Source organism: Sus scrofa, chromosome 8, assembly GCF_054392235.1.
Source record: "Sus scrofa isolate SSC_HxYL_T2T_F1_AM1 chromosome 8, Sscrofa_HxYL_maternal_Yorkshire_Landrace_v2.0, whole genome shotgun sequence".
NCBI classification, from domain to species: domain Eukaryota; kingdom Metazoa; phylum Chordata; class Mammalia; order Artiodactyla; family Suidae; genus Sus; species Sus scrofa.
Window position 1 is genome coordinate 12489942 of NC_139390.1, and position 15797 is coordinate 12505738.

At 45.5% G+C, this 15797-nt stretch overlaps 1 protein-coding gene across 1 annotated transcript; it reads left to right on the forward strand.

The window, feature by feature from the left end:
* Nucleotides 1-1673: 1673 nt before the first annotated feature.
* On the forward strand, nucleotides 1674-14174 carry CLRN2 (clarin 2). Its single transcript, XM_003482347.3, has 3 exons — nucleotides 1674-1926; nucleotides 10766-10945; nucleotides 13909-14174. Exons 1-3 carry the CDS (start codon nucleotides 1674-1676, stop codon nucleotides 14172-14174), a joined length of 699 nt encoding a protein of 232 aa, XP_003482395.2.
* Nucleotides 14175-15797: the final 1623 nt, after the last annotated feature.

The window sequence follows — 15797 nt, forward strand, 5'->3', positions numbered from 1 at the left end:
TGGATCAGAGATGTGACCCAAAGGTATTACACATGGCCTTCCTTCTCAAAGCGGGCTTAATGTTATTACAGTACCAATAGCTAATGTTATGGGTGGTTTATTGATGGGCCAAGCACTTTTCTAAGCCTTTTATATGTGTTCTGTTGTTCATTACCAGAAAAACATTTGCTATGTCAAGGTCATTGTGATGAAGTTGTTGGATTTCAAAGACCTGATCTCCAGCCCCAACCCTAACATCCAGTTTTCTCCTGAGAGAAATGGCTGGAATAGCACCTCTCAGGAACTCCTGTTGGTTAACATGCTGTTTCCTAAACCCCCTGGAGACTTCTGTGACCAAATAAGGAATTTTACTATGCCACTTCTGCCCCACTTTGTCCCCCCCAAAGCTATTGACAGTGGTGATTGCCAATCTCACATGACATAAAGTTGACATTCCGCAATAAACTAAAAGTCAAAATGTTAAAGCCACAGTATAAGATAGAAATTAGAGAGTATTTAATTCTCTGTGCCTGTAATTTAAAAGAAAAAGACAGATCTTCACTTTTAAGAAGAGACAAAGACCCCAGCAAGGTGATGGGTGATTATTATTTGCTAACACATTAGAAAGATACTTTCCCATTTCTTTCTTTTTTTTTTTTTTTTTTTTGTCTTTTGGGGGGCTGAATCCGAGGCATATGGAGGTTCCCAGGCTAGGGGTCCAATCAGAGCTGTAGCCACCAGCCTATGCCACAGCCACAGCAACATGAGATCCAAGCCTGTCCGTGACCTACACCACAGCTCACAGCAACGCCAGATCCTTAAGCCACTGGGCGAGGCCAGGGATCGAACCCGAGTCTTCATGGATGCTAGTCGGGTTTGCTGAGCCACGATGGGAACTCTGACACTTTCCCATTTCAGACGACACAACAGATGGGAGGTAAAGGGAGGCTGTAAGTGTTGGGGTCCAGACAGCCCCAGCAGTCACAAATTGACTCTGACCCATTTTGCAGTTTTACCCACCTCAGATTCACCGGATGATAAATCTCGGAATCATAAAGACTTGTTTACACATTTCAATTAAAAGGCTAGAGAACAGAGATCATTTCATGGAATTAATAACATCTCGGGGGATTCTGACAGCAGTGACATTTTAGAGACAGAAATGCCGAGGCTTGCATCAGAGATCAACATTCGATACTGTGCCTTGTTGGCAATATTCGAGCGCTCATCATTCCATTTTTGTTTTCCTTCCACCATGTGTATTTTTTGCAACTGGCTAGGGTCTCTTACAGTCAGATCCACCCAATTTTGCCTGCTAAAAACTTCCTCCTCATTAAGAGGTCCACACCAGGGTTATTCAAATACCTGAAACGGGGAACAATTACACTCTCTGCTGAAACATTAGTCTAGTGGGAGAGATAGGGTTACTTCCTTCGGTAACACACTCCTCTACACACAAGTCAGATGAAGACTGTCTCTGTAGAGACCTGCGCTGAGGTCGTAGGAAACACGGGCTGTGGACGCAGGCGCTGAGGGAGGACCACCAGTCTCTCCCTTCAGGAGATGGACCTGAAATCTTGAAACGGTGCATTTGGAAGAGCTGACGTTGACGCACAGGATGCTCGAGTGTCCCAAAGATGCCAAGGACCCTCACTGTTGCTAGGACACCTGGGGCATGACCTGCACCCACTAGGATGCCTGGATGGTTCAAAAAGGTGTGGTATGGGCTGGCATCTTTACTCAGCTTCTCCTCCTTCATCCTGATCGTCATTGCTCTGGTGGTACCCCACTGGCTGAGTGGGAAAATTCTTTGTCAGACTGGAGTGGATCTCGTCAACGCCACGGATCCAGAGCTGGTGAAATTCATCGGGGACATTTACTATGGACTCTTCCGCGGGTGTAAGGTGCGACAGTGCGGGCTGGGGGGCCGCCGGTCCCAATTCACAAGTGAGTACACTGGGGGGGCAGGAAAGCTGCCTTCGAACACTTATTTTTAAGTACTTATAAGAGTGCTTATGTCCAAATGAGGAATTCAAGTGCTGCTTCAATCTAAAGCATAGTGATAAAGTCCACAATAAGCCAAGGACTTAATCTTGTTCAGCTCCAAAAAGAGACCTTGTTTTTTTTTCCCCTGCCAAAGCTTATAGAAACATTAGAAATAGGGATTTGTATATTTTTGTAGTTTATGCCTAGGAATAATCACTACTAAAATATTGAGTGCTGGAGTTCCCGTCATGGCTCAGCGGAAACAAATCTGACTAGCACCAGTGAGGACGCAGGTTCCATCCCTGGCCTTCCTCCATGGGTTAAGGATCCGGCATTGCCATGAGTTGTGGTGTAGGTTGCAGATACGGCTCAGATCTGCCGTTGCTGTGGCTGTGGTGTAGGCCAGAGGCTGCAGCTCCAATCAGACCCCTAGCCTGGGAACCTCCGTATGCCACAGGTGTGGCACTAAAAAGACAGTATATATATATATATAGAATGCTTACATGTGTCAGACATTCCACTAAATGCTTTACATGGCTTCTCTCTTTTAAGCCTTATACCAAATTTATAAGGAAGGAATTAAAAACCTTCCCATTTTGCAGAGGACTACACTGAGGCTTGGAAGGGTTACATAACGTGTCTGAGGTCAGCCTGGCAGGAAAGAGAGCCAGACTTTAGACCCAGGCCAAGTGACTTGGGTATGCTTGGCCAGCCTGGCCCAAGGGTGTAGACTGCCTGCTGAAATGAACTCTCCACTTCTGTTTATATAAAAGTTTCAGAATCTGAGAAAAAGCAAAGGGGCTCTGGAGTCAGACTTCCTGGGTTCAAAGCCCAACCCGGATGTTTCCTGGCAGGGAGACCTTGGCAGGGCCGCTGTCCCCGAACGTGAGCTGGAACCCACATGGGCTGGCGGGCATCCAAATGTCACGTCAGAGCTGCTCTGCAGGTAAACAGAGCAGGAATCCAACTCCAGCTTATGGAGGATCTTCTGGCAAGGAAAAACTGAAAAAAGGCATATTGTGCAAGCTTTTGGAATCATACAATGAGATCGCTGGTGACAGAACAGTATCCTACAAAATCATAATCAGTCAACATAATGCAAATACAAAGGGATAAAAACTTTTATTTTATTTTATATTTCAGAATTGTAGTTTTTAGAATCCTGGGCAGGATATCTTATTAAACACATAAAGACAAAGCTGGAAACATTGACAAATAATTAATGCAAATTGGCATCATTTATATATAGGAAGGATATATATATATGTTATGTATAGTAGGTGAAAAAAATCTCTGGGAATATTTATATTTACCCAGAAATTAAATTGGACAAGGAGTATCTGGAAAATAGCTCTGTTAAAAACATAACTGAGGAGTTCCCGTCGTGGCACAGTGGTTAACGAATCCGACTAGGAACCATGAGGTTGCGGGTTCGGTCCCTGCCCTTGCTCAGTGGGTTAACGATACGGCGTTGCCGTGAGCTGTGGTGTAGGTTGCAGACGCGGCTCGGATCCTGAGTTGCTGTGGCTCTGGCGTAGGCTGGCAGCTGCAGCTCCAATTAGACCCCTAACCTGGGAACCTCCATATGCCGCAGGAGCGGCCCAAAGAAATAGCAAAAAGACAAAAAAAAAAAAAAAAAACAGAACTGAGTTCCCATCATGGCTTAGGGGAAACAAATCCAACTAGTATCCATGAGGACACAGGTTCGATCCGTGGCCTCACTCAGGGGATTAAGGATCCCATGTTGCCATGAGCTGTGGTATAGGTCACAGATGTGGCTCGAATCTGGCGTTGCTGTGGCTGTGGCATAGGCCAGTGGCTACAGCTCTGATTCGACCCCTAGCCTGGGAACTTCCATAGGCCACAGGTGCGGCCCTAAAAAGAAAAAAAAAGAAAAAAAAAAAAAACTTCATGAAAGACTTTCTAAAGCTTGAGCAAGGGAGCAACAGAAGCAAAAGTAGTAATATTACAAAGACTTTAATAAGTCAGATAGTGCCTAGGGAATATAATAAAAATATCCCATGTAATTATATAGCATGATAGATAACATCATGTTACCTTCATAACCACCTCCTTACATGTTAGATAATTTATTTATCTGTTATATTTATTATTATCTGTCTCCATCCGTTTAGTATGTACCCCATTAGGGCAAGGATTTTGTCCAAGTGATGATCCCAAACCCCTAGAACAGTGTCTGGCACACAGTAGGTGCTCAAAAACTGTGGCTGAATGATTAACGATAAAATACCTTTAAACTCATTCATATGGAATGTCCATATACAAGACGCAAGACATGGGACCTATGACACTAAGCCTCCACCACCTGCCAGGTAGGAGAAGAATGAGGCTCAGAGAGGCTAAGCAACCTGCTCAAGAGCCAAGAGTGCCCAGAGCCAAGCCCCAACACAAGTCAGCCCACCTTCCACTACTGCATGTTGTTCCTTTGGAATCTGTGACTGGCACCTTTCCCAAGGCAGAGTGTCACCCCAGCAGTCTTTACTGGTCTCCTGGAATTGAGCAGAGGATGTTGGGGAGGTGGCAGATGAAACCGGATTCTCCAGAGTGGGGGGATGTAGAATGACAGCTCCTGCTGGAAATGACTAAGGGGTCATTTTGAGAGGGTGCATCGTGTATCTGCTCCCTCACGCTGCCATAATAAAGTACCAAAACTGGGTGGCTTAAACAACGGAAATTTGTTCTCTCACAGTTCTGGAGGTTAGAAGTCAGAAATCAGGTTGTCTAAAATATATTTTAATTTTTTTTAAATTTTTGGCTCAGCTGGTTAAGAACCCATCATAAGGTCTTCGAGGAGGCACATTCAATCTCTGACCTCACTCAGTGGGTTAGGATCCGGCGTTGTTGCTGCAAGCTGGGGGGTAGGTCGCAGATGCGGCGCAGATTCAGCCCCTAGCCTGGGAACTTCCATAAGGCACAGGTGTAGACTTAAAAAGCAAACAAACAAACAAACAAACAAAGAACAGTGGGGGGAGTTCCTGTTGTGGCTCAGCGGTAACAGACTCAACTAGTATCCATGAAGATGCAGGTTCCATCCCTGGCCTCACTCAGTGGGTTAAAGGATCAGCATTGCTGTGGCTGTGGCACAGGCCAGAAGTACAGCTCAGATTTGACCTCTAGCCTGGGAACGTTCATATGCCACAGGTGTGGCCCTGAAAAAAAAAAAAAAGGAAAAAAAAGAAATCAGGTGGTCGACAGGGCCAGGCCCCTTCTGAAACCTCTAGAAGGAGCTTTCCTTGCCTTGTCCAGCTTCCGGTAGCCTCAGATGCCCCTTGGCTTGGGGCGGCATCACTCCACCCTACATATGGCATTCCCCCCATCTCTCTTCACGCGGTCCTCTCTCTGTGCAGGTGTGTCTCGGCACAAGCACTGTTTCTGGAGAAGCAGCTAAAGCAGAGGCAGTCTCTGCAGACAGAGGAGGCTGAAGGAGGGCAGGACAAGGCTGAGCCCTTCCACGGTGGTGCCAACTAAACCCCTTCCATCTCAGCTCACAGAAATGTTAACTACCTCTAGCCAGAAGAAGCAAAGGAGCACTTCCTGTTTGCCCACTGGAGCAACTCAGCGGGCAAAAGGTCCTTTCCCTCAGCCCTCTCCCTTCTCAGGGGAAAGCAGAGACATCAATGAGTGAAAAAGCACCTGCCGAAACGCCAGGTGTACATAGCAGGGGGTTGGTAATCTCTAGTTTTGGTTCCCTCCTCATTCCCGCCCCCCTACACATTCCATCTGCAGCCAGGACCTGCATCTGTATTCAAATCACATGCTTTCCTTATCATTATCTAGCTTAGATAACTGTCCTTTCTCAGATGTGTCTTTTGCAAAAATTTTCTCCCATTCAGGGGCTGTGTTGTCATTTTTTTTAACATTGTCTTTCATACAGCAGATTGTTTTCATTTTAATGAAATCCAATATATCAGTGATTTACTTTCTTAATATTGTTCACATACTTAATTTCTTGGGATAGAACATGATGGAAGATAATGTGAGAAAAGGAATGTGTGTGTATACATACATATATATATATGTATATATGACTGGATCACTTTGCTGTACAGCAGAAATTGGCACAAAGCTGTAAATTAACCATACTTCAATTTAAAACAATGAAAATTCAATATTTTTTGCCTTGCCATGGCAAGAGGCCCTGATGGACTTTTCTGGAGTGAGGAGCAAACAAATTTTATAATAATCAGGTAATTATCTAATTAGAGATGCTGATACAATGGTGAATGACTTCTGGGGTTCAAATGAGGTAGGTTTAATACATATACAATAAGAATAGTTATTCAGATTCAAAATAAGACCTCTAAAATTCCAGCTCTCCTAGGATTAAATGTTTTAAATCCTTGCTTATCCAAGTTATCTGATTTTCCTGCAGTAGCTCCTTTGGCAATATCCTGAAGGCAGCCCTTCCTGGCCATGTGACCCTGGCTAAGCTATTTAACCTTCCATTTCTAAGACTCATTTTTAGGAGTGAGAGAGGGTAGCCATGAGCAGTAAAAGGGAAAAAAGTGTGTATGTGCTGGCATGCAGTCTGTACTCAATACATGTAGCTATTGTCACTTGTCACTATGGATCGTATGCTTTTATGGTTGTGGATTTCAAGCTGGAAAACTTAATTTTTTTTTCTTTTGTGGCTGCACCCAAGGCATATGAAAGTTCCCAGGGCTAGGGATTGAATCCGAGCCACAGCTGTGTCCTACACCGCAGTTACAGCAACACCGGATCTTTAACCCACTGCACCAAGCTTGGGATCTGAAGCCCTGCCTCTGCAGTGCCCCGAGCTGCGGCAGTGGGATTCTTTTTTTTTTTCTCCCCCACTTTTTAGGACCGCACCCATGGCATATAGAGGTTCCCAGGCAAGGTGTCAAATCGGAGCTGTAGCCAGTGGCCCACACCACAGCCACAGCAACCTAGGATCTAAGTCATGTCTGCGACCTACACCACAGGTCATGGCAACACCAGATACTTAAGCCACGGAGCAAGGCCGGGGATGGAACCTGCAACCTCATGGTTCCTAGTCAGATTCGTTTCCACTGAGCCACAACGGGAACTCCTGCAGTGGGACTGTTAATCCACTGTGCCACAGTGAGAACTCCTGGAAACTTAAATTTAATCCTTAAGTCAGAGATGTCCCAAACTTTTGGAAACTGGGTATGAATATGAAAGGCAAGCAAGCAACAGCTTTCCTGGGATGGCGTTTGAGTGACAAAAGCAAATATAGAGTCACCCTTAAAAAGATTATCAACAGAAGGAACTGACACATTAAAACTCCTGAGAAAAGATTTGAATTTCTAAATAACGACACATGAAAAATAGCAAGATCTCAATTAACTAGGAGATCCGGAGCCTTGGGGTATGGCCTGTGACCGTGGGGGCTGAATGAGATTCAGTCCTTGCCAGTAAAGATTTTTTTACTATAGTCAATACCTATCCTGCTGTAGAAGCTAAGGCCAGGGCACTCTTTCCCCACGCCTCTCCACATCACTCCATGTACCCCAAACCCCCTCCCCCCTGTCACTGTAATATGGCTATTTCTCAATTTTTTATTAAATCAAATCTGGAGATGGGTTTCATATCATTATACGGATATGATTTTTTTTAAGTTGCGTCGTGTGACTGTGCTTTAGTTTATTAAATCAATCTCCTATTGATTCATATTTTGGTTTTCCTCCAGTCTTTTGCTACTGTAATGAATATCCAATAGATACAGCTTTGAGCACACATGGGAGTGCTTTTCCTGGACGTGAAGTTGCTTTGATAGAGGTTGCCAGGCTGCCCTCTAAGGAGGTTGTATGAATTAATACCCCTGAAAGGTTTGACAGCGGCGCCTTCCCCATGCCTTCGTCAACACGGTGTATTAGCAAACCTTTTGATCTTTGCCCATCACATAGGTGGTCATTTTCTATTTTAAGTGTTTGGTGAAGATTACTAGGCTGATACTGTGTCCTGAGGATTGTATGTGCAAGAAAGGGGATAATGAGACAATTAGGTAATCAGGCCTAAGCTACCAAATTTGAAATGCAAAGGGGCTAAGTTTGCAATTAAGAAAAAAAAAAAAAATCTTGGAGTTCCCCACGTGGCGCAGTGGTTAACGAATCTGACTAGGAACCATGAGGTTGCAGGTTTGATCCCTGGCCTTGCTCAGTGGGTTAAGGATCCAGTGTTGCTATGAGCTGTGGTGTAGGTTGCAGACGTGGCTCAGATGCCTCGTTGCTGTGACTCTGGTGTAGGCAGGTTGGCTATAGCTCGGATTCGACCCCTAGCCTGGGAACCTCCATATGCCACAGGAGCAGCCCTAGATGAGGGAAAAGGACAAAAAAAAAAAAAAAAAAAAAAAAAGAGAGAGAGAGAGAGAGAGAAAATCTAAAGGACAGTGAGATGTAAGGTACAGTAATAAAAGAGAAAAGTCCACAGAAACAAACCCCTTAGAAGGAGTTCATTTTCCAGGGTAAAGTTTCTGGTGCCCATGAGGTAACTACATGGAGATAAAACTACATGGAAATACAGAACTGGAAAGAAAGATCGGAACTAAAGACGTAAGCATGGAGTGTCTGGAAACTCCTGAGTGGAAAGGACACTTGAAAGGGAGAAGGCAAAAATTCTTGATCACCAGTCTTCCATGGATAAAGGTGGGCAGGTGAGCTAGCAAAGAAGCCAGAGGGGAACATGGTCAGGGAACGTGTGGAATCAGGAAAGCTTTGAGCCCTGGATTCTGATCGGGGCCAAAGCCAGGCTGGTCAGTGGTACTACATAATAACGCAGAGAGATCGGAGTTCAAGAGATGGACCCAGATTTGACCAGGAGGTGTTCAGTAGAAACCTGTAGAGGAGATGCAGAGGAAGGGGTGCCCAGGATGCCCAGGAGTTCTTTAGCTTCCATCATATTATTTTATTTTTATTTTTATTTTACTTTCTTCTTTTTTTTAGGGCCTCACATGTGGCATATGGAAGTTCCCAGGCTAGGGGTCGAATTGGAACTGTAGCAGCCAGCCTACGCCACAGCCACGGCAACGACAGATACGAGCCATATCTGCGACCTATGCTACAGCTCACAGCAATGCCGGATCCTTAACCCACTGAGCAAGGCCAGGGATTGAACCCACATCCTCATGGATACTAGTTGGGTTCTTTACCACTGAGCCACAACGGGAACTCCAAGCTTTCATTATTTTAAATCATTCATTTATAACAACTAAAATCATTAACTCTGAACTCTAAATACCACCTGGCATATAGGACTATGGTCCTAAATAGAGCTCAGGGTCACCTTGCCTGAAGATAAGGGACTAAGCGTCTCCAGGCCTGTGGGGAAAGGAGTTTAATAAAATCTACTTCATATCCTTGTCATAAGGATTGGATGAGAAGTTCCCGTCGTGGCTCAGTGGAAACAAATCTGATTAATATCCATGAGGATGGGGGTTCGATCCCTGGCTTCACTCTGTGGGTTGGGGATCCGGCGTTGCCATGAGCTATGGCGTAGGTCAAAGACGCAGATCAGATCCCAAGCTGCTATGACTGTGGTGTCGGCTGGCAGCTGTAGCTCCGATTTGACTCCTAGCCTGGGAACTTCCATAAGCTGAAGGTGTGGCCCTAAAAAGCCAAAAAAAAAAAAAAAAAAAAGGGATTGGATGAGATAACAGATGAAAAGTGCTCAGCCCACGGCTAGGGGCAGTAAGTGCTAGTTACTCTCAATTCATAAACAACAATTACTATCCCCATTATACAGATGAGGAAACTGAGGCTTGAGATCACTTGACTTTGCCCAAGTCAGAGAGCAAAATAATAGCAACAACCACAGGCACCATTTTTGAGAACTCCTTCCCAGAAAATATTTGAATCTACTCTGGTATATCATTAATCTTCACGGACAGTATGTGGTGACAAATATAGAGAAAACAAACCCAAATATTTCACTAGATTATCCTGCCACATTAATACGGCAAGTGAATATTCTAATACAGTATCATGCAGCGTGAGTCATGAAGAACCCAAGATGCCAGAGGCAGCTCTGTGCACAGGATCCCCAGGATGCAGGAGACTCCTGGCCGCTGAGAATAGAACGCATGGGTACGTAGCACCAATAAAATCTTTCTTTCTAAAAAAACAAACAAACAAACAAACAAAAACCATGATGCTCCTGGCTACGAATTAGTGCCACCAAGTGGGTACTGTAATTATTCCTACCCCACTTCACTTGACCCATTCAATATGTAAGGTGAGTAGGAGAAGTAGGGTTTAGATGACCTCATTTTGTAATTGATGCAAAACAGTAAAGCTAGGATTTGAACTCGGAATGTTGGATGCTACATCTAGGCTTCACTTTGCTGCACGCTTCTGCACTCTTCAAGATATGCCTCCGAGTTCTTTGAAGTCTCTGATTTAATGAAGGCTTCTCTCTGATCCAGAATAAAGCACTGTGATCAACCTTCACCGACAGACTCTCTTGCCAGCCTCCTTTGCTAAAGAGACACCATCTGGGGGTTGTGTGCATCCACTCATACCAGATCCCAGAGCTGTGAGGTCCATCATCTTCAGTGCCCGGCCAGGGCACATTTTGATTTTGCATCCACTCCAGGGAAGAGACAAGTGTTGGTCAACAGACACGGAGGGAATCTGGGGGCTACGAAGTCATCTCTCAGGAAGTCTCCTGCTTTTTGAAAACCCAGCACTTGCAGCCTGGCCCTCACTCCCGTCTACAGAAGCCTTCGTGGTAAGCAAGCTTGGGCCATATGAACGTGACCGAGCTCTGAGGCTGATGTGTCGGCTGTGTCTTCTCTCCCCAGTCTTTCCACACCTGGTGCGGGAGCTCAACGCAGGTCTGCACGTGATGATTCTGCTGCTCCTCTTCTTGGCCTTGGCGCTGGCTCTGGTCAGCACGGGCTTTGCCATTCTCAACATGATCCAGGTCCCGTACCGCGCGGTCAACGGCCCCGGCGGCATCTGCCTGTGGAATGTTCTTGCAGGTAAGGAAAGCCCCTGGGGAGAGAGATTCCTGTCCATGCCATCAGGAGGCTGAGTTCCAAGTAGGGGGGCAGACGTGTGAAGGAACCAAAATGCCTCCTCCTTCCCCTCCCAGGGCCTGTGGCCTTCTTCATAGGCATTAATGTCTTTTTTACTAAAAGTTGCAGCATCTCTGTCATCATAAGGAACCAAATTGTGAGCATGCACGAGGGGCTAAGGACATAGAGTGACAACGAAAAGTCGGGGTGATGGAGAAGACAGCGAGCTGGGGGCTGGGAGGCAGGGACCATGGGACAAGTGAAGAGTGGTGCTGAGCCTGGAGGAACCTCACAAATGACGGTAGAGAAGGACTTGAGGGGTTTATATGCCTCAATTTCTGTAGAGCTCACCGCCTCCCTATGAGGCCGTGTTATTAGACCCATATCTACAGGTGAAGAGCCTGAAGCTCAGAGACGTTGGAAGATGCACCCAAAGTCACGCAGAGATGAAGCACTGAGCTGGGATTCCAACCCAGGCATAAATGACGCTAAGCCTTTTGTCTTTTCATTAATCCATGGTTTCATCTATGACCATCATGAGCTATTTTCCAATATAGAAACCAAGACAAAAGATGTGTGTGTGTGAGTGTGTGTGTGTGTGTGTGTTTGTGTGTGTGTGTGTGTGTGTGTGGATTTGGGGGCATATACTGATACACAGATATCAATTCACATTTAGTTAATTAGGTAGGGGCTGAAAAACATCACCTCTAACGAAAGTAACAAAATCCCAAGAATGCTTTCAGAAAACCCAGGTCCCGTGATCACGGGATCCTGAGGGCGACAGCCCCTCCCTTCCTTTACCTTATCCAGGATGACCATAAAGCAGATAAACAGGTGATGGTTTACAGGGCATGGAATGCAGTAAGTCGGAGTTCCCGTTGTGGCTCAACCGCAACAAATCCAACTAGTATCCACGAGGACAAGGGTTTGATCCCTGGCCTCACTCGGGTGAAGGATCCGGTATTGCCGTGAGTGTGGTGTCGCTGTGTCCGTGGGGTAGGCTGGCAGCTATAGCTCCAATTTGACCCCCAGCCTGGGAACTTTCATATGTCTCAGGTGTGGCCCTAAAAAGACAAGAAAAAAAAGAATGTAATGCAGTAAATAGATTATTTTGTCTTTATTTGCCTAAGTTTGCAGGCTGTGGCCATCCTGTAGAATTTCTTATAAACACAGCTCACCCCCAACTAGACTTGTTTACCTCTGCCTGATCCTCACAGTGGCTGGCAGGTGGAAAGTCCTGCCTTTTAAATACATACTCATCGCTGTCAATTTCCTTCCTCAGAGAGATAACACTCTCAAGCTCTACGAACAAGAATATTTAAAAATAAAGCAATTTGACAATGCTTTACTGTCAAAAAGACATAAAAGAGTTCCCACTGGGGCACAATGGGATTGGCAGAGTCTCTGCAGCACTGGGCCGCAGGTTTGATTCCTGGCCTGGCACGATGGGTTAAGGATCCTGAATTACTGGAGCTGCGGGCAGCAACTGTGGCTCAGATCTGATCCCTGGCCTGGGAACTCCGTATGCAGCAGGCCAGCCAGAAAAAAAAAAAAAAGTATTCAAAAGGGATTAAAAATGTGACTATCCTTTGATTAAACAATTCCAAACAATAATATGTGCTAAGGAAATAACTGGAAAGAGAACAAAAATGTCCATTAAAAGGTGTTTTCTGGGGTTCCCGTCATGGCTCAGTGTTGTTAGCGAATCCGACTAGGAACCATGAGGTTGCGGGTTCGATCCCTGGCCTTGCTCAGTGGGTTAAGGATCCGGCATTGCCATGAGCTGTGGTGTAGGTTGCAGACGTGGCTCGGATCCTGCGTTGCTGTGGCTGTGGTGTAGGCCAGTGGCTACAGCTCCGATTGGACCCCTAGCCTGGGAACCTCCACATGCCACAAGTGCAGCCCTAGAAAAGACAAAAAGACAAAAAAAAAGAAAGAAAGAAAGGTGTTTCCCGCAGCAGGAAAATTAGAAGCAATCCAGATGTCTAAAAAACAGGTCACATTTAATTAAACTTAAATTAATTTGGAGTGTCGCTTCGATAAAACATCATTCGCCAGTTTAAAGAATTGCTGTAACAGAATAATTAACATCATGGAAAAATATTCAAGTAAGGGAGGAAAAATCAAGTGTAAAATGGTAAGAGTTCCACAGTATTGATTTTGTTAAAGAGAGAGAAACGCAGAGAAATACACTAAAATATTTAAAGTCTTTATATTTGGCTTTTAGGAAAAATCAAATTTGTCTTTTCAGCTGAATGATTTTCCCTGGTGTCCAACATTTCTTCAATGAAGAAGTAATAATCTAAAAAGAGACCATAATAAATGTATTTTTAAAATATGAATTAAAATCAGGGCAGGAGAAAAGGAGAGAGAGGGAGAGAGAGAAAGAGAGAGAGAAACAGAGGGAACCTGGAAGGTTAAAGGCTGAAGAAACAGGTAGGGAAGGACATGAAACTTGAAATCCATCCAGGTTCCCCCCCCCAACCCCTCCTTTCCTCCTCCTCTTATGTCCTCTTATCCTTAAGCTTGGAAAGAAGACAACTAAAGAGGACAGAGCAATCTAGCCCTCCAGGGATCCCCAGTCTGCCCAGTAAGATGGTCTATCACAGCCCTCAGGGTCGGCACCCACCTGCTGAAAAGTGTAGAGACTGAGTTTACCCACGTGTGCAGAGCGCCCACCGCGGAAGGGAAAAATTAGAGAGGTCGAGATTCAAAGTGGATCTAACACGAGGCTCATTCCCACACCTTCCGCCCCTCCCACTGTGGATTATCTGCCGCTTCTAAACGCAAATTAAAACTTGGGTCGCCCTAAGAATGTTTGAAACCCTAAGCGAACTTGTGGCTTGGGCCACAGACATGCCACCTCACACGTGGTCATCGATTTGCAAAAAGGGGCGGTGACTGAGGGTGTCCTTTGGGGGTTTCAGGCGGAGTCGTGGCCTTGGCCATCGCCAGCTTCGTGGCCGCGGTGAAATTTCACGACCTGACGGAACGAATCGCCAACTTCCAGGAGAAGCTCTTCCGCTTCGTGGTGGTGGAGGAACAGTACGAAGAGTCGTTCTGGATCTGCGTGGCCAGCGCCTCCGCCCACGCCACTAACCTGGTTGTGGTGGCCATCAGTCAGATTCCACTCCCGGAGATGAAGACCAAAATAGAAGAGGTCACGGTCACGGCCGAGGACATCTTGTATTGACGACCTTCTAAAATCCGTTCGGTGGTGCAAAGGGAAACCTCCTCCTCCCACCGCCTCTACCAGGTTTCACAGCTCAGACTCTCTGTGTTCCTGGCAGTAAAAAGAAGGAAGCGGGAGGAGAAAGGGTGGTGCCCAGGGCCAGGAAAAAAAAAAAAAAAAAAAAAAACTTTCCCAAATTCGGCATCCCTGTCCTTCTTTCTCACCTACCTTGCAGTTAGAGCCTCTTGCTTGCCACTTGTGTGTGACATTGGACGATTCCCTTAATGTCCACGTCTCAGTTTTTTCTTCTGTAAAATGGGGATGTTAATAACCTCACAAGGCTGTCATGAGGCTTAAATGGGTGCTAATGGGGTCAGCCTTTGTATACTGTAGAGCACCCTATGAATATAAAGTACTGCACACTCCAGGAAATAGCTATGGATCATTGGTCCACTGCACACAATATTAGGAGGGATGCAAAAAGGAGGAATACGCTATGTCCCTGGCCTCCATTCCTGTTCCACACGACACAGGAATCAGATAGCAACAATAACACTAAGAATGAAAATAACTGGGAGCTCCAGTCAGGCTCAGTGGGAACAAACCCAACTAGTATCCATGAGGATGTGGGTTCAATCCCTGGCCTCCCTTCAGTGGGTTAAGGATCCAGTGTTGCCATGCGCTGTAGTGAAGGCTGGGAGCTGCAGCTCTGATTTGACCCCTAGCTTGGGAGCTTCCATATGCCACAGGTGTGACCCGAAAAAAAAAAAAAAAAGAAAGAAAAAAGAATGAAAATAACTACCATTTCTTGGAGTGGTTATCATCATGTGCAGTTCTAGAAGTCATACATATAAGTCATCGGGTCCTCTTTACAAACTCCGATTGTTGGCGTAATACTCCTTTAGTCCCATTTCAGAGATGCAGAAACAAAGGCATGGAGAGAAGTTGGGTGACTTGCCGAGGTCAGGAATTAAATGGAGGCCGTCTGGATCCAGAGTTTATGCTTTTAATCACTTTGATAATCTGATATCTGATGTACAAGCAGTTGCAAGGCGATGTGATCAGTGTTCTAACAGCACGTGCAGAAAGGACCCAAGGAGGAGTTAGGACCCAAGAAGGAATTCATTCTTCAGAATGGGATGTGGTATTAGAGAGTGTCCCAGAGCTGACACTTGATCTGAGCTTTGAAAGATGAGGAGACTTTTTCCAGTGGTGAAGGAAGCAAGGTTGGAGAAGGGCATACCAGGATGAGACAGTAATGGGGAGAGGGGAGAGAGAACAAGATATGAAATTACAAAGAGGGCTTGGATGTGTGTGAATACCCGGTGGGATTAGAATATTACTCTAATGCAGCTGTTGGATAAACCCAGCTGTTTTGTGTTGGGATTTCCCTAGGGGTTCTGTGATGGTGATTTTTATGTCAACTTGATTAGGTTACGGTACCTAGATATTGGTCAAACACTATTCCAGATGTTTTTATGGAGGGATTTTTTGGATGGGGTTAATCAGTAGGCTTTAAGTAAAGCAGATTGGCCTCCCTTACATGGCGGGGTCTCATCTAAGCAGTTGAAGACCTTAAGAAAAAGACTGGCCTCCCCTGAGAATGAGGGAATTCTGCCAGCAAACTGCCCCTGGACCCAAACT

Coding starts and splice junctions, on each gene's coding strand:
- CLRN2 (XM_003482347.3), top strand. CDS start 1,674: ATGCCTGGATGGTTCAAAAAGGTGTGGTATGGGCTGGCATCTTTACTC. Junction 1,927..10,765: donor CCGCCGGTCCCAATTCACAA/GTGAGTACACTG, acceptor TTCTCTCCCCAG/TCTTTCCACACCTGGTGCGG. Junction 10,946..13,908: donor CCTGTGGAATGTTCTTGCAG/GTAAGGAAAGCC, acceptor TGGGGGTTTCAG/GCGGAGTCGTGGCCTTGGCC.